At 38.9% G+C, this 19,107-nt stretch overlaps 1 protein-coding gene across 1 annotated transcript in view; it reads left to right on the top strand.

The window, feature by feature from the left end:
* Positions 1–4,453: 4,453 nt before the first annotated feature.
* Positions 4,454–19,107, top strand: part of LOC131073668 (calcium-dependent protein kinase SK5) — an 88,769-nt gene continuing 74,115 nt past the window's right edge. Inside the window, exon 1 of the mRNA XM_058010176.2 lies at positions 4,454–5,575. Coding sequence (XP_057866159.1) covers positions 4,828–5,575 — 748 coding nt within the window. The 5' untranslated portion in view covers positions 4,454–4,827. The remainder of the gene's footprint in view (positions 5,576–19,107) is intronic.

Below are 19,107 nucleotides of genomic sequence, written 5' to 3'. Positions count from 1 at the left end.
TAGGGTAATTATCATCTTGCCTTTGGGTAAGTGGAAAATGCTAATCTCACTGTGCCATCTCTTCACCAAGGCTATCGTCATACTACAATTCGATCGGATATCAGACATCTCCACAACATGCCACAAACCATTTGCAACTAACCCTACATGGTCATCCTTGGTCAACCGTGACATCAATTCCTCAATTGAGAGACTTCTCTCCCTCGATCACAAACAACCTAGATGCCCCTACATTGCATAAAAAAAAACCTAATTTAGTTGCATATCTTGACCTTACGCCCATCTGGGTCCGATTGGTAACATCTTCCACATACGTGTCCACTTGTCTAATGTGTCTAAACTAATCAATGACACCAAATTCTATCACATGCGCCAAATCCTATCAAAGGTGCTAAAACTTTTCAATAGCGCCTAGACTCAACAAATGTGCCAAACCTAATCAAAAGTGCCTAAATTAATTAAAAGCACCTACTCTTATCAATAGTGTCAAAACATTATTCAATAATGCCAAAACTTGGCAGTTGCACCAAAACTCCTAGTCTACGATCCTCAAAAAAGTAAGAAACATAAAAATACGTGCATAAACTTGATGACAAACGCTAGCAAACACAAAGAAAGGATTCAACGACTCACATGATGGGCCTGCACTTTCTCAACTCGATTATTTACCACAATAATGCCAACCATCACTCTCAAAGTCAACTAATTTACCTCGGAGATGTAAAAGTAAAAGTGAAAATGACCTTTGTGGATCCCTTAACTTGCCTTTTAACTCCTCCCATCGCCCTAATTCTTTCTTGTGGACCTCTTTGAGTGTCCCTTAAGTCTTTTCTTCACAAATTTTCATTGCATTTGCCTGTCTTTGTCACCAAACCCTATTTTCCTCATTTAATTCTCTTATTGAGAAATTGACCTCCATTTTTCAAACAGAATATTTTGTCCTCCAATTTCTCATGGGGACACCATACTACAGATCCTTGGGGCATAATGGGGCACATCTCCTCCACATTCTTCTTCTTTGAGTCAACTCTCAAAATTGCATCGCCTCAAAGAGGGGCAAAATGTAGACACTAAAAATTAACATTCTTTTGATCATTAATCTTCATCCATAATTAGATAAAATTATTTAGTCGACTTGCTAACTATCCTCCCTTCCTCACATTAAGTAAGTAATTTTACATTATTTTTATTTAATTATCATTTAGCCTATAATTAAGTTATTTTTAATTAATTATTTATCCTTTTCTTCCAAAGTTCTCTTATAATTAAATAATCTTTATTATTTGATTACCTAATTATTTCTTCTATGGTTGAATGAACAAGCTCATTTATCCTTCCATTCATCCTCTCACCCTACCTATTTAGTAAAAAGGTGAATACTTGTTTACTGCTACCCCTCTCTTTCTCATGAAACTAAATAATTTATTATTTAATTATTTCATTTTTCCACTCACCTTACCTCTCTCTCCACTCTCTAGCATTCGTTGCTACTTGTTCTTCTTCTTTTAACAACCACCATCACTTATCCTTTGATTCCTTTCACCAAATTCTCCACTCTCTCCCTATCTTTGGCAAAGTTTCTCCTAGGAAATCTTAGCCACCCATCCCTTTTGGGATGAATTCAAAGTTGACCGTTGATCATATTCCCTCCATCTCTATAAATTCAAATCTTTGCCTCCCTTTTGGGGTTAACCACTATACTTAAGCTCTTTTTTGATTATATGTTTATGCTTGTAGATTTCAGAGGGCAATAATATTATCAACATTTCAAAGAAGGCTTCAGGACTATGAAGATCTTTAGGGGAGTTTTTGATTGATGTTTTGATAGTTTTATGTTCTTGACTTCATTTCGCTTTATTAATCACACTTTCATTCTTGTCACAATCATCTTATTTAATGTTTTAGAATGATATGCTTGAGGATTTGATGCTTAAACTTGTCACTCCCTAGTGTGGATTAGATATTGGCTATGATTCGAGGATTTGGTGGTTATCCTAGGACGATCATAGCATCTCATTTTTCTAGTCTTCAATTAGAATGATTAGGGATTATTTGGATGAGATGAGTGATTAGGATGATTAAGGGGGTGATTAAGATGAAATAATTAAGATGGGTGTTTATGATGAGAGGTATGATTAGGAGGAGGTTGATAGATGAAAGATTGGACTTGGAGATGATGTGGAAAGCTTGACTTGGAGGACACCTAGACTTAAAAAAAGGATTTGTTTGATTTTTGAAATGTTTTCATTTTACTTTTTCGAGTTTTTGATTAAATATGTAAAACACACTGAAAAATGCAAAAGGAAAAATTCTATGGCCCGATTTGGATGATGTGTGTCCTCTTTTGGTTTCAAGTGGGGAAGGTGATCTAAGCATCCAAACACACAAGACACACCAACAAACCTACTCAAGTGGGATTATCAATCCTTGTATGTAGAAGACACCACAAGAAATGATGGCTAAAAAGTCTTAACTAGGCTACATAAGGTCAACTAGGGGGTATCCGAGCTGAATACACAAGGTACATGAGGCCCAAATCCATAGATGAAATAAAATAATGTCAAACAGCCAGGAGGAGATGGTAACCCAAACTCCACCTTCACTTCCCCAAGGCATTAAGTTCTTGTGGGCTTTGCCAAGATTGACAACTTTGGCCCAACGAAAATTTTCATTGTTGTTTCAAATCATGGTGTTGGCACTTGAAGCCCTAGGATTCCCCCTCATGGCTCCATCAAAATTTAAGTTTTAAACATCTATTTGGTGGGGGGGGGGGGGGGGAAGACCACTTAGCCATTTTACATTTAGCCTACCTAGATTTGCTAAAGCCACTATAATTGGAGAGGACTTTTAGTAGTGGCCAAGTGGAAATAACGTTGTTATCCCAAAAGTGAGAAGATCCACTTTTTAGTCTTATGCACTCTCATGCTTTGGTGTTCGTAGATTGCAATATTGATTTTGTTAATTATGATTTAATGGATGTGGATTTGTCCTTATATGCACACACTTTGTTCTTTCCAAATATGCCAAATGATCAAGATCAACGTAATAAACCAAAGACTAGCCCATACCACATTTTTGTGTAACCTTGGCTAGCTCTAGAAGAGGGATGTAGTGATGGTTAGTGGCAAGGAGCCTTGCCACCATCATTTCTATAGGAAAAAAAGACCATCACATGATAACCATGTTATGCTGTAATAAAAGATGATTTGCATTTTATTCATTGACTTTGCATAGTGGAGAACAATGAGGCCCCATAAAGCCAAGTTTCCAGAGTCATTTTCTTATGAGTATTTAATTGTGAAGAGGAACCCAAGTGAAAACCCTAGCTTTGGGCAATATATGAGGATCCCAACAAAGTCTTATAGGTTAGCTAGTCATTTGGATATCCTTATCTAGAGTCTCATATCCTATTTTGGTAGTGTACTTCCTTGACTTGGCACCACACTACAAAAGCTTGTCCTCCTTCTCTAATAAGATTATCATCTTTGATGTCGTTAATCTACATGTAAATGAATTTGAATGATTTTCACATAAAGATACATATTTATTTGCAAATATGTATATATGCTTTTAGTGTGAGCTTTCATGTACAAATAGATTAGTCTTAGAATTATCATATATCATAACATAAAATATTAACATTTAGATGTAGTCTTCACTATTGTTTGCACTAAATCCATCTTTCTTCAATTTTCTTTACTTCAATTATCTACCACAGTCTCAGATCTCCACTCAAGATGATATCATTAATTATCTTGCTTAGTTGAATATGAGACAATCAAATGTCTTTTTCACTCACTCGAAAAACTCTATTATACATATATACATGTATGTAATAATAAAAGGATACTTGAGTTCAAACTGCTTCAATACAATTTTTTTTATGTTTTCTAAAATCTTAGATTTGTTCTACTTATACTCTTTATTTATAAATTGGTGGAATCTCTTTAATTTTATCACGCGACTAAGGTATCTTCAAATTTAAATATATTCTTATTCAAATTATTGTAATTTGTAATTTTATCTCTTTGAGCTCTCTAATTTCATCTTCATGATGGATCATAGTGCAATCTCAAACATTGACGATAAAAGCTCTCTAACACAATCAAATCTAAAAATACTACATAAATTTACTATAAATTATAAAAACTTAATATCAATAATTAATTAAAAAATAAAAAATATCCACATCTTATTTCCATATATAAATCTTGAATCAAATATTTCTTATCAAGGAACATATTGCACCTCCACCAAGAAGTGCTAGTTTTCTTAAGTGGTTACCTTAGGAAGGATTAACTTATGAGAGTTGACTCAAGTTTTCCAATTTGATCCGACTTTCAAGAGAGAAACCCGAACTCAGTTAATCCTACCATCAATATTTTTAAAAAAGAAAAGGTCCCGAGAGGCACGGAACGGGAACGGAAAAAGACAACAACGAAAAAGTCTTCCACGAACGATAAATCCACCACACATCGCTGCAGGATCCGTATATTTTTAATCATCGCAATCAATCGGACTGGTCTTCTGCACAAATCTCACATCTACATATCCAACCTATAACGCGCAATTAGATGCAGGTAGGGAGAAGCTTCGTAAGCTGTGTGCTCAAACACTTCCCCTTGCTAATGACTACAACCGGAGTTTATATACCAGGTCAAGTTTAAGAGGCCTCGACAGTGAGAGATATCCGATGGTGGTCTAATCATATGTACTAATATTCTCTAGCATACATGTCTCGGTCAATGTACAATCCTGTTTTTTTCTGCTAATAGTGGCACCCACAACCGCAAGTCCTGTTGAAAATGATAAGAAGCATCTCGGCAAATGGGAAATTCATGTGTAGGAGCAGCTTTGAATAGCAGAAGCCGTTTTCTCAACAACATTGCAGAATCAGTTCCATCTCAGTATTGGAAAACAGGGGACGCAGGTGTGCAAGAACAAGAAAGTCCAGCGAGCAACCCGAAGGAGGCGCCCTCAACCGTCAGCATTCCAGATCGGGCAGACCCTGTTGCAAAAGAGTCTCCGAAGATGAAAAGGTTTGGGGATGGTGCCCCCTCTCTCACATCATCTGTTTTAATGCACAAGACTGAGAACCTCAGAGATCTGTACACCTTGGGCAGAAAATTAGGTCAAGGCCAATTTGGTATCACTTATTTGTGTCTCGAAAAGGGGACTAATAAGGAGTATGCTTGCAAATCCATTGCGAAGAGGAAGCTTTTGTCTATTGAAGATGTGGAGGATGTGAGGAGGGAGATTCAGATAATGCACCATTTGTCTGGGCATCCCAATGTGGTGACCATAAAGGGTGCCTATGAAGATGTGGCATCTGTTCATTTGGTCATGGAACTGTGTGCTGGTGGGGAGCTGTTTGACAGGATCATTGCCAGGGGGCATTACAGTGAGAGGAAAGCTGCTGAGCTTAGCAGGACCATTGTGGGTGTGGTAGAAGCATGCCATTCCTTGAACGTTATGCATAGAGATTTGAAGCCTGAAAATTTCTTGCTTGCTAGTACAGATGAGGACGCCGCTCTCAAGGCTACTGATTTTGGGCTGTCGGTCTTCTTCAAGCCAGGTTGGGCGGATGGATATTTTTCCCTTCTCATCTTCTTCTTTTGTTGCTTGAATCTTCCACCTGCAATTTGATTTTAGTCAATGCTTCAATATTACCATTTTTGTTTTCTTCTGAAAATAATGGGTGGACTTATGGGTTGTGTGTCCCCATAATTGTTAGGGCACAACCTTGCCGCATGTCCACAGGGAATATGAGAAGCCTTACTGTGTTTAGATGGATTTATTTACTGTTTTAATAGTAGTAGTAACGTTTCATTTTATATGAGAAATCGGTCAGGGAGATTTCTTTTTCCTATCAATTAAAGTGCAGTTTTTCACTTGAGCTGAGAACCTAGTTAACTGGTTATACCGACATTTTATAGTTGAGGGCATGCTTCCAGAGATCGGGTTCATTGTTGAGATAAGTTTTATGCCAGTCGTGATCAGGGTTATTGTCGAGATAAGTTTTTTGTTTTATCATTAGACCACAGCCTGACAGACTTTTTTTAATATTGTAGCAATCTATCTATTAGATATGCAGGTATCGTCAAAATCATCTGATTCATGCGTATGACCTTCGCACAAATAAATACAGAGAAAGATCAGGAGCAAATAATCTTCTGATAATAATCATAATATTCATTCAACAAATAGATACAGATTTGCAATTTATTTTTTATTAAATTAGCGAGGGATCAATAGTGGCTCTTGCTGAAGAACAAAGAAAGGTTATAAAAATGGTCTTAATGACCGTAATATGAAGGCTACAATAGCAAACAGCCAAGCTAACCAAACAAGACCAAGCCAAAATCAAAACTGCAAAACAAAGTCACGAAAGCAGGCCATAGATGAGACACCAGCATCCTATAAATAAACATCGTAGATGCCTTCGCCATTGGCTGAATCCATACTCCTACCGTCCAAGTCAATGGCTGCCACTACCTCTCAGTCACTCTGATAAGGCTCAGGAGAAACTCCCACACAGGCAGAGTCAAGGGCACCGAGTTTCACCACGTGAAACGCCTCCAAAAGTTTTTACCCCACTGCAGCTGACCTTCCACCCAAGATGGCAGAGCGAAGGACTTGAAACGTCTAGGCACTCACGATAATGGATTTATAAGACTATCTACCACTGTGGATAAATCCAGACAAAAGAATCTATGCTTCTTAAATTCTCTGTGTACAGTCAGAATTTCCTTTTTCACCAAACAGACATCCCTCATTGAAGTTGGAGATTTCATACCATGCGGCTTGATCAGTGGCTCGTCCAAATCCTCACCAGCCAGCTTCATAGCTGCAAACTGGGAAGGAAGGAAGACTTGCAGTAGCCACAGTTTAATCTCCGCAACAGGGAAAATAGATATAGATTAATTACTTTCATTAAAAAAATTAAAATTCAATGAATTAAATTGGGAAGATTAAGTTTACCTTGGTAAATTTACTTAAAAATAAATAAATTCAAATATCAATTACAAACATTGCCAAACTTGGTGACTTTAGGCCATCAGTTATGTTGAAGCATCACGAGTATTTTAATCACTCAAAATAATAATGGCAACATTTTCTCATTAGGTGATTGCTAAATGATGTAACTGCCATTTATGGTGGCTTCTCTCCTCTAGCCGTCTGTCTCTTTTTCTGGCTTAGCTATCTTTAGAAGTTGAGTGGCAACTGTTGGGTAGTTGCTTGTTTTTTAATCTGTATGAGTCTGGAGGGTGCGGGGGGAAAGCAGAACATTCTTTGCATGATCTTCATGCACCAGAATGTGTTTTTTTTTTATTGGTTTTGAATTTGCTGCCCTAGTCTTTTCTAGTTGAGAATAAAGAGAAGTTAATGTAGCTGCTTGTATGATTCTCTGTTATTTTATTGTCTAGTTTAATTCGTGAGCTGTTACTCGTGTTTCTGTTCGTTATCTGCTAGAACAGAGCAGTTTCCCTCGCAGCCACAGAATTGTCTGCATCAAAAAAGAGCTTGGAGTTTGGAAAAGAATAGTATAACATGACGAAACCTCTAGCCGAGTTACAGAAGTATGTGAAGGCAGTGGTTCTACTCATATATATTATAGATTGTGTTAAATGGTACGTTTAAGGGATTATTTTGTTGAGACAAGGACCAGCTAGGACTTGAACCTAGGACCTTCCATACGCTGCTGGAGTGCTCTACCACTGAGCTATTGACCCCTCTTGGACCAGTCCATCGTCGGTCCGGGGGTGGCTTATTTCCAACACCAACACCCCCCCTTAAGCCACACCTCTCGTGTGCTTGGGGCTCCTAGGCTGGACCTGGCTCTGATACCATGTCGATTTTATGATCAGACTGATAACAAAGAACATAAAACAATAAACGCGATACACATAACACAGTAGTACCCTGGGAAAACCTCCCTCTTGGAGGTGAAAAACCCAGCAACAATTATCTCAGTTTATATTAGATCAAACACAGTAACACAATGACAACATTCCCATGCTAGGGCAGACTTATCTGAAATGCTATGACCTTGACAATCCTTCAAATGCAGATCGTTGTCACTGTAACTTCATTCGGCAGCACTGAAGGATGTTTGCTCAGCTTGGAATACAAGTTCGCCAGCCTTTAGACAGATTCAGGAACCCTCGGTGATTTGCTGATTGCAGAGATAGGAAATTTGCTGATTGTATTGATGATAGAATGATCACAAATCATCTTGTATATATATGAATTAATGCCTCCAATAGATCATAGTCGGCCTTGTAGTTTTGGCGCCAAGAATAGGATCAGACCTTTAATTACAAGTTACATATAGGTCGGCCCTAATTACAAGTTACATAATTGCACAAGGGGTTTGCCCATTTAGGGTCAGACCTAAATGCTTTACAAGTTACACAAATTACATGCTGCCGCCCATGATTACATAAATAACTTAAACTAGAATCCAATTCTAGCTACATATTTCAACACTCCCTCTTAGCTAGAGAGGATTTTATGAATAATCAAGTCACATAGAGGCTACCACCATGGCTACTCCCATGGATGAAACACATGATATGTTCACCATAGCTACTCCCAGGGGTAAACGAACTCATCATGGAATTTCTTCCATGATACCCACCATACCTACTCACAGAGGGTGGGACCACCATGCCTACTCGCAAAGGGTGGAATTTCTTCCGTGATACCCACCATACCTACTTGCAGAGGATGGGACCACCATGCCTACTCGCAGAGGGTGGAATTTCTTCAATGATGCCCACCAACTTAGTCTCATGGCAGCAAGCTGCATCTCCATTCTTCAGCCTGCGTGACTTTCCCACAGGTTGTATCAAGCTCATCCACCCTAGAATGCAATCTCCGTCCTAAAAACATTCAAGAGAGGTTACCAATAGTTTAAGACTATCATACATGATTCGCTATCCAATGAATTGATAACAGCATGAAAAATTCAAAAAATAGTTATCTCTTTATAAGTTAGTTTTCAACATAACCATCCACTTAGATCACACTGAACCATTTGATGATGGTTGCGTGGCCTTCGACCCTCGCCATCACTCAGAATCCATTCTCATCTATAAGCACTTCATAAATTAAGCACTTCATAAATACCCTCGCCACAGGAGTGTGAATTTAGTTTGAAGTCTGGACACTGCTCTGATCTCTCAGTCTGCAAAAAAAAAGGATACGGGATCTACCTTCAAGCTGTTAGGCTTTATAGAAGGAACCCGCTCTGATACCATGTTGAGACAAGGACCAGCTAGGACTTGAACCTAGGACCTTCCATACGCTGCTGGAGTGCTCTACCACTGAGCTATTGGCCCCTCTTGGACCAGTCCATCGTCGGTCCGGGGGTGGCTTATTTCCAACACCAACATATTTCCCATCCATTGATCAAATAAAAGCATCAATATTCATAAAAACAATCATAAAAAAATGTGCTCTCTCACTAATGAAATTAGTATGATTAGCCAAAAAGTGGTATGTGATTATCTTTACCGTAGAAATGACATAGATGTGTTTCATCTAATTGGTAGAGAACAAAAAATTCATCTTTGGTTCAACCCAACTCACGATTTCTTAAATTATTTAAATCTATAGATGCTTCTTTGTGAGTTTTTCCTGTATAAATGATTACTACAGCTTATCTGGCTTTAATACCATGTTAGAAATTAGGATCTTAGGTTACTGATCATTACTAATACAATACAAGATAAATGAAATGACAATTACAAAATGCACAGATTCAACAAATTACACAATATATACATGGGAAACCCTTTCAGATAGAAAACCTCATAAAGCATTTTTTTTAATGTAAAACACTTAAATAATTGTGTACATAAAAATATAAATAGATTTTGGAGATGGCACTTCTCACTTCCACGTGACCAATATTTCCTCTTGTGCGTAGTGATAGAATTCACTATTAATCATCAAATTTCCAATAGGGAGTAAACAACATTTTAGAAATGCATGATTTGTAGGAATGGAGCGTAGTATTTTAGAAATGCATGATTTGTAGGAATGGAGTGTAGTGTGGAATTCATCAATAGGGAGTTAACAACATTTTCGAGTCTTGTTTGTAGGGAATATAGGTTTTATCTACATCATTTTTGGTATTAACCCTATCCATGATGGTCTAGAGGGGGGAGTTTGCGTGAGCTTGGGAAGAAGGGGTAGGGGGAGTGTAGGCCCTTGAAGAAACATTGGTGAAGTATTTTGAAGGCTAGAGGCCCTTGAGACCAAATTACAATTGGATAAGTTTAAAGAGGAACAAGAGAACATAGTAAATGCTGCTAGGGTATTAGACCCTATGAAGAGGCTTATTTTAGCATTGGCTAAACAATGTTCCAAAGCAAAGACGGATTTTTCAGATTTTAAAGGCGATCTCAACCTTGCTATACTCCTAGATTGGATCCAGGAGCTGGAGAAGTACTTTGAGATGTAAGACATGGATGAATATGATCCAGGAAGAGTTAAAATCACTACCTCCAAGTTGAAGTTATATGCAACCATATGGTAGGAAAATGTGCAGAGTTTGAGAAGAAGATAGGGAAAGAAAAAAATAAACTTTGGCTAAGATGTTGAAATATCTAAGAGCTTGATTCTTGTCCTAAGATCACCAACAAAAAGTGTTTAAATTTTTTTAGAAATTGAAATGAATGGATTAGTTAGTGGAGACTTATATTGAATAGTTTATGAGGCTTCAAATTTAGATGGATACACAAGAGAGTGAAGGACAAGTGGCAGCCCGACATGCGATTTGACTAAAGTTTCAACTTCAAGACAAACTTGTATTGGTAGAAGTTCCTATTGTAGATGAGGCTTATGAATATGCCTTAAAGGCAGAGGAGAAATTGAAGTGAAAAAACAAAATAGTGATTAAAAGGGGTGATAGCAATCAAAATAAAGGGAAAGAGGTGTCTTTAGAACCTATCATGAGTGAAGAGCCAGAAGAAACCAAGAATGTGAAGGTTGACCCCAAAGAAAGGGGAGGTTTTAAAGGTAGAGGACAAGGATGATTGCCTTCTAGAGAGTGTAAGTCCTTGAAGTGTTTTATTTGGGATGAAGCCCATAAGGCCTAGATTGCCCTCAAAACCCCAAAAGGATGATGGTAGCCCAAGAAGAAGAAAAACCTTGGTTAGAAGAAGCTGAAGTTGAGTCGAGAGAGAAGTTGATGTTGAGAAGAAGCTCACTATTTGGGGACAAAGAAACCTTTGAAGATGATTGGAAGAAGAAGAGTGTCTTTTGAATAAAATGCAAATGTAAGGACAAGGTGTGTAAGGTGATCATAGATGATGGATCTAACAACAATTTGGTGAGTACATGAACAGTTGATTAATTACAACTTTCTTGCATTCCCAAAGTTAACCCCCACAAGATTTCTTAGTAAAGGAAGAGTCATATTGTTCTTGGGAGACCTGGGCTCAAATCTTAGCAGCCACAAATTATAAAATCACTTCCATTTTAATCCGTATGAGTAGTGGAGTTGGCTTGGGCCATGGGTTTGCTCCCCATTGGTCTTGAGTTCAACTTCGAGGCTTAGGTTTGCTCAATGCACATGGCTTGTGGGTGGATGCGAGCATCCCTAGAGGACTAGTCTTGCCTCAACTTGGTCCCAACTTGGGAGTAAGTAAGACCAAGGTAATGGTGTGTTGGGTGCTGGGCTGGGTTGTGGGGATACCTCTAGGTTAAAAAGAAAAGAAAAGAGGAGTGATAAATCTTGCCTTGTTGCTTTCAAAATTGATCCATGTGTGGATGAAGTGCTTTGTGATGTGGTGCCGATGGATGCATGTCATTTGTTGTTGGGTAGGCCTTGGGAATATGACCAAAATTTAATCCATCTAGGTAGAGAGAATACCTATGAGGTTTAGCATAAAGGAAGAGACTCTTAAAATTGTGTAAAGAGGAAGGAGCATTTGAAGTTGTAGCTTTGTCTTTTGAAGTAGAAGCTAGATTTGAGCTTGAAGAGAAAAATGAAATTCTAGACCAGCCAAGAAGTGAGTTGAACGCAAATTTGGGAGCAAAAGGGACCTGATTTCAAGAGTGAGGTACAACCAAAATTTGATGGGAGCTGCAACAAGATTCAACTAACAAGATTATAGGTCAACCTCAAAAGGTAGATGTTGAAGTTTCAGTTGATTGTATTGGGGTTGAAGGGAATAGTGAATTGTGGGATATGAGCATGATCATAAAAAATCTTCCATGGATGTGATAAAAAATCTGGGTACAAGTGATTACCTAACTTAGTATGAAAGTATTGATGTGAAGTATGTGTTATCACTGTTTAAAAAATGGATATTCTTGCTCCATAATTGGCTAAAAGTCTGCAAAAAATTGAGTCTGGTATGGCCTTGTTGCCTCTGATTGTCTTAGGTCAGATGAGGGTTTAAGGTTTGAGTTCTAACCTTTCCAGTTTCTGAGAAAAACCCTTATGTTCTAATTCCGCGTTACTTTTGTCACTTAAAGAAGGGTCGGTCTGTCATGAGAAGTGTCCCCCCATTAGTTATTTACCTAGGCGGTCCCTTAATTTTTTAAATTTATGCGCCTTTACTTTACCTTTTTCTAATGTTTGTTGGGCCTCGTAAGTATTGTGCAACTCTTTGTTAATCTAGCGATTGTCGTTGTTTCGTTAAGCGAAGTTGCTGGCAGGTTAATGTTCGCGAAGTAGCAAAAAGCCTAGGTAGGCCCGACCAGATGGATTGATCTTCAGATAAAAGAACCGCATCTTGTTTTAAATCTGATGGCTCGCGTTGATTCGCTAGCTCGAGATACACGTGAAATAAGTTTTGCGAAACAATGAAAACACATGGCGGGTCCTAGAGACGAGCGACTTTCCTTGGTTAAAGGGTGATCGGGTTGGAAAAGGATCATCGGCTCGCGTTGATTCGCAGCTAGAAGATGCACGTGTTCTACCTATCGCGAAGTAGCGAAAAGGTGGTGGGCCCGAGCGAGGTGGTCATAAAAAGGATAAACAACAGGCAAGTTCCTGAGATCTAACGGGCCGCGTGGATTCGCGAAGACAAGATGATCGCAAGTTAGTCATCGCGAAATGGCGAAAGACAGGTGGCAATCACACGAAGGCATGACGTGGCAGGACAGATGGTGTGTTTCGTAGAGTGTAATAGTGACATGTCCAGTACACGTGGCTCTAAAGGGTAGTTGAGGGCTCGCCTTGGTTCAACCGACAGTTATGTGGAGAATAGTGAAGCAAAGCATGTGGTGGATTCAGGATGGAGCCCGATGGAACTTCTTGGGCAAATGGTCGACTGCCACGTGGTGCTTGTTAATCGATGACGAGGTGACGTAAGTGATCTCCGAGATAAAGGGCCCACTTGAAGGGTCTGAAGCCTATTAAAAGATTTTCATCTCGTGATTGATCCAACGGTCATTGTTGTTTCGTGGCCCGAAGATGCTTGCAGCTTAGTCTTTGCGAAATGACGAAAACTGTTAGCCGTCAAGGTGAGGCGTGGTCAGTTAGTGAAACTGACGGTCGTTGTTGGAGTTAAAGACCGGGCAATTAGAGCTTGATCTAATGGCTGGTGTGGCTTCGTGAAGGAAAAGTGCACGAGTGTTAAAGCCCGCGAAATAGTGAAAAGAAGGTAGGGCCCGACACTAACATAGAGAGATCAGACAGAGATAAAGGCAGTGTAAGTTCTCGTGATCTAACGGCTAGCGTTGCTTCGCAAAAGAAAAGTGCAAAGGTTTTATGTTCTGCGAAATAGCGAAAGAGCGAAACAGAGAAAAATACTCAGAGAAGTTATGACCCGTTGGAGCCTGTTTTTGAATTCGGTTTGTGAATTCAATTTTGAGGTGATGGCCGAAGCATGCGGAGTTAATTCCTGAAATTCAATGCCAACTTGCCGTATTAGAGACCACATCAACTTGATTGTTAGCATTATTTCATCGAAGTCTGTTGCAGAGCAATTGGTGTGGAGCGGTTTTTCTTCAGGCGAATAACAGATTTTTGTGCCTTTTCTCGATAATTCTGGTTTGATTTCAGTCTTTGCTGTGTAAATTGTTTCATTAGAGGGCTGTGCTAGTTCCAATTGGTATAGTTGCATATTTAAGATGGCACCAAGAAGGGAGTTGACAGGAAAAGTGAATTACCAAGACAAGAACATTTGTGATGATTTTTTAGAACAGTTAACTATGTCTACCAATGTTGGGGCTAAGGCCAAAGAATTAGTACCAAAGAACCCTCGTCTGAGGATTGGGGATGGCTTGTATGATAAAGGCAATTGGTTAAGGGACCCTGAAATAGGGATGTCAGGTTTAGGACTGTTCAAAGTAGGTTTTGGGCAGAGACATTCCCCAGCCCCTTTGAATAGCATATGGGAACTGGATGTGGGGAAGCTTGTGGTCCTTGGTGTATTCATGGATGTAGATTTGTTGACCCTGATTGCATAGAATTATGACCCTATAGCTAGATGTATCGGGAGTGTAAAGGGATCAGCCTTGATTGAAATAAAAGATGATGAATTCAGAAATGTGTTCAAACTCAGTGAGGCTTCAAATTTGCTAGAGCCTATTGACTTTGAGTCATTAGCCCAGACCTACAATGCACAAAGGGATCATCTTAGGAGTGGCCCATTGAAAGAATTCTTTGATAAGATAGGAGGGTTAACAGTTGTAGGCCCCAGTACAATGGAACCATTCTCCCTCAATTTGTTTACTCTGAGAGCTAAGGGTATGTATTGGGCACTATGTTAGATCTTTGGAGAAGATGCTGAGAGAAACATGCCAACCCATTACATGCTAATGATTGCACAAATTCTAAACCCCTCCCTGGCAATAACATTTGATTATGCCCCATACCTTATTGATGCAATTCATGCAGGGCTAGTAGGGATAAAAAATGGTAAGGTAGATAGGCCGTTTGGATGGCACTCCCTGTTAATGCACATGTTTTTGTTCAAAGGTGCTGACTATTTTGCAAAAGAGATGGATTTGGTTAAGGTAAAAGATAAGGAAGAGATGCCTGTTCAACTTTGGAGCACTGTTTTATCCTGGGATAGAGAGGATGCTAGTTTTCTGAAGTTTGATAGATGCTTTGCATCTAAGATTAGAATTCTTTTATGCACAGAAAACCCTAGGATTCCTAAGGCTCTTTGGGAATTCCTCAGACCTAAAGAGTTTGCAGAGGGTATTACGATTGTTCACAATTGGGGAGACATGTATTTGTACCCTGTTTCTACTGTTTTCAGAGTGTATGGTTTTAGAGGTACTCCTATCTATTGCCCTATCAAGTCCCATTGAAGATAGGAATTGTAGAAGTATTGAGACAAATTGGAGGAGTACAAGAGGCAGAGTTGACCAATAGGGGTAAAGGGACCATTTTCCCAACTATCACCATGGCCCATCATTTTGTAATTACCAAAGGTGGCTGGAAATATTTTGAAGAATTCTTTAAGCCATATAGGCTGTCAACTGCAATTTCAAGATGTGCAGACCTTGAGGACTTTTTCAATGGCATGTTTAGAAAGAGGGCAGTGTGTAAAGGTAGGCCTCATCAATTTTAGTTCCCTGAAGATTTGATTAGGAATGAATTCAGCTTAGATGAGCAAGAACTGAGGAAGGAGAAGTGGGTTGCATATAAGAGGGCACTTGATTTTATCCATCAATTTGATAGTAGCTATGACCCTCTTTCTAGCTTCAACCCTTTTGAGGAGAAAGTCAAATCTTGATTCTCTATTTTGAAGACATCATGCAAACCTTAAAAGAGAAAAGAGAGGTTATAAAGCAAAATGATCCTGACAAGGTTAAATTGGTCCTAGCTAAGCCTGCTTTTGCTAAGGCTATCCCACCTAGTGACTATGTAATGCATAAGAAATCAAAGTACACTGTGATGATGCCAGTGATAGGTGAGCCTTCCACTTCAAGAGGGAAAAGAGCAATTGAGGATGTCATTAACATCCAAGATTCCCCTAAAAGGCAAAGAGTGGGAAAGGAAGTTGAAACTGATGAGCCTCAGTATTCTCCATTTTAGTCCCCTATCCACATAGGAGATGAGCAAGCGGTGGCTGAACAATTATTATAGTTAGGGAGTCTCGGTGAGATTGCCTATACCTATGAGGAGACCCAAGAGGGGATGCCAGAAGAGCCACCTAGTGCTGAAATGAATTTGACTGATGGTGAGCTAAAGGGCAAAGAATTAGACCTTACTGTTAAGCAAGCCAGTGAGGAGTTCCTGGCTGACAGTAATTTTGTTACAATAGGGGCTTTCATGCAATTTGTGTGGAAGCAAAACATGGAACAATTTAAGGCCAGATGTGAGCAAAGAAAGAGTGAACAGCCTCTTGGAGATGTAGCTCAGGTGGAAGAAGAAATAAAGCAAGAAATGACTGAAGAGTTTAAAACTATTACTCCTGAGAAGGTGTGAGATTTTGCCAAGATCAAGAGCTCAATGAAATGTACAAAATAGAGACATAATATGGGACAAGAATAAACTGTATTCTCATCAACAGAAAATGATCAATAATCAATTACATAGTTGCATACAATGTAGATGAGCTTGCTTATATAGGCAAGGCTAGGGATATGTGAGCACACAAACATGACATGTGGCTCAATAAGAAACAAGGGTAGGTAGGAAATAGGTGTGGGTAGGTAGGAGAAATAATATAATAGTCCACATGAGGTGGATCACCCACTGAATGTGGAGTGTAACAACAAGAGTGGAGTGTAACAACAAGATCAACACCATAAAAGGTGGAATTTCTCCTACACACACTATCCCAATGTGGCACAAACACCCAAGTGTCTCATACCCAAACTACTATGAAAATGCATTATCCTAAGTAAACTTAAGTAAGTGTAATAATATCCATGATGAATAATTATTTACACCAACAGAAGGGAAGAGAGATGGTGTCTAAAGCTGGTGTTTTAATCCTCCCCGAATGGGATATAGCTGATGCTCTAGTTCTTGAAGCAGTGAGGAAGGAAACCAAACCAATGGAAGGAGTGACCTTCAACAAAGATAATACTGCCTTAGTCATGTGGTCACTGAAGAAGGATGAGAACAAAAGGAGGAAAAGTGTATCAGATTCTAGTCTCCTAGGAGGCATGATTGTTAAGAGAGTCCAAGATACATGGGTAGTGGAAGCTGCAAGCATAATTTTGGAAACTGCAAAGTTCAGTGTGGCAGTAGCAGAAAAGGAAGCAAAAGAAAAGGCAAATCTCCAATTGAAATTGGAGACCATTTTAAAGGCTTACAATGAGGCCAAAGAGGGAATAGCCAACAGGGACAGCATTATTACTAGACTTCAGAGTCAGTTGGCAGGTCCGCACCATCCAGGTGAATCCTCTACACTCATGATAGCTTCCTCTCCAGCAAGACCTCCACCTACTAGTCCCATTATAGAATACCCCCCTTCTCCTATGCCTTCTGGTTTCCAATCAGCTGAAACTATCCAACATGAGTTGGAAAAGTTGAAACAAGCTCAAGCTTTGTTTGCAAACAAGTATGAAGAAAAGGTAAAAGCCACAATCTTGAAGTTTGCTGATTCAGTCAAGGCCACTACTGTATACTTTAATATGAAGAGGATTTTGGATGTTCTGATCAAATTTAGAGAGGATGAAGCCACCTTGGAACCAATCCTTAATAAGTGGATCCCTAGGGGTAAGGAGTTAGAGCTCATGTGTTCATCCCATGCAGATGCAGAGGAGAATGACAATCTTAGGTCCACTAGTGAGTTTATAAAAGAGATGAATATACTCTCAGAGGAAAGGGCAGGTGTAAAAAGAAAAGCCCAACTATATAGAAAAGAATATTCAGATCATAAATTTGAATTGTTTCTAGGAGGTTTTGTTGGTCCAATTCAATTGAAAGAGGAGAAGACCTAGCTAGAAGAGCTGGACCACAAATTGTCCCAAAGGGTTAATGAAATCATTAACACCAATGACACATCCTTATTTGTCCAAACAGTTGAAGAAATTGAAAAGGTGAAATCACACTATGGTTTCATAGAAACAGAAATTGGGTAGTTAAAGGTCACTTGGAAAAGGCTAGAAGGAATGAAACAGAAGATTGTTAGCTTTGCTTGGCCAAGTGATGATGTGTTCCAGGAGTGGAAGAGCAAATATGTCGGACAAAAGGAAGATACTCTAGAGCAATTAGAAGAGGTTGCAACAAAACAACAAACAGAAGAGGCCGTAGATGTTGAAAAGGACTTGTAACTGTTTCTTGGAGAGTATTGCGGTTTGTAACAAACTTTTTAGGAATGTCCGAAGCTTGTATGCATCCATAATGTTATAAATGGATACCAGGACTAGTGTAAAAGGGATCACAAGAATTTTGTAAAGAAACTCTGCAGAAATATATCTAGGTTTTTCTAGTTATTACAGAGAATACTTTGAGTTATGTAAGATTTTTTCAAAAATGAATATCAATATACAGATCAGAAACTTTCGAGCCTAAACCTGTGTTGTCTTCTGGTGTGCTTTTAGTAATTGGTTTCATTTGAGTAATCTAGGGTTATTCAACTGAAAATGGATTGTAATGCAATCTTTATGGATATGTTTCTTAGCTTTTCTCTTTAGGAGAGGAATTAAATACGCATGAAATATCTCTGTCAGTAGGTTACTTTGTTTGAAGCTTTGAATTTGATAAACACTGTTTAGTTTAACAAGAAAGAACTCTTATATATGTCAGGCATGTATGGGGTTAATAGAAGCCGAAGTGATGAGATGTATGGGGATGTTTAATTGTGAAATCCTTGCTTAATTTAGATGACTCTGTAGCCTGGATAAGGCACTGGTATCAGTTGTAGTTTTCTTTCTATATCTCTTGAGGATCAATATTGAAGAAAATGAGCATAAGTTTTCCTTTATTATTTCAGTTTGTGTTGAGGCGATAAAATCCACTGGTTTTTGGACACTGGTTTACTGTGGATCTCGTTTCAAAGTGTGAAATTATTCACAAAAGGTATACCCACCTGAACTTTGGATAAGTTCAAAGTGTAGAAGGTTCTCGAGACCTTGTCATATGTTACTCTAAGATTCCTTTTTCCTTGATCTCTTCATTTGCAGACAGAGTTATTCATTTTCTTACAGGGGACAAGAGGAAATCAGAATTTGAGA

The sequence above is a fragment of the Cryptomeria japonica genome, chromosome 11, assembly GCF_030272615.1.
Source record: "Cryptomeria japonica chromosome 11, Sugi_1.0, whole genome shotgun sequence".
NCBI lineage: Eukaryota > Viridiplantae > Streptophyta > Pinopsida > Cupressales > Cupressaceae > Cryptomeria > Cryptomeria japonica.
This window is presented reverse-complemented; position numbering and strand designations above follow the sequence as displayed.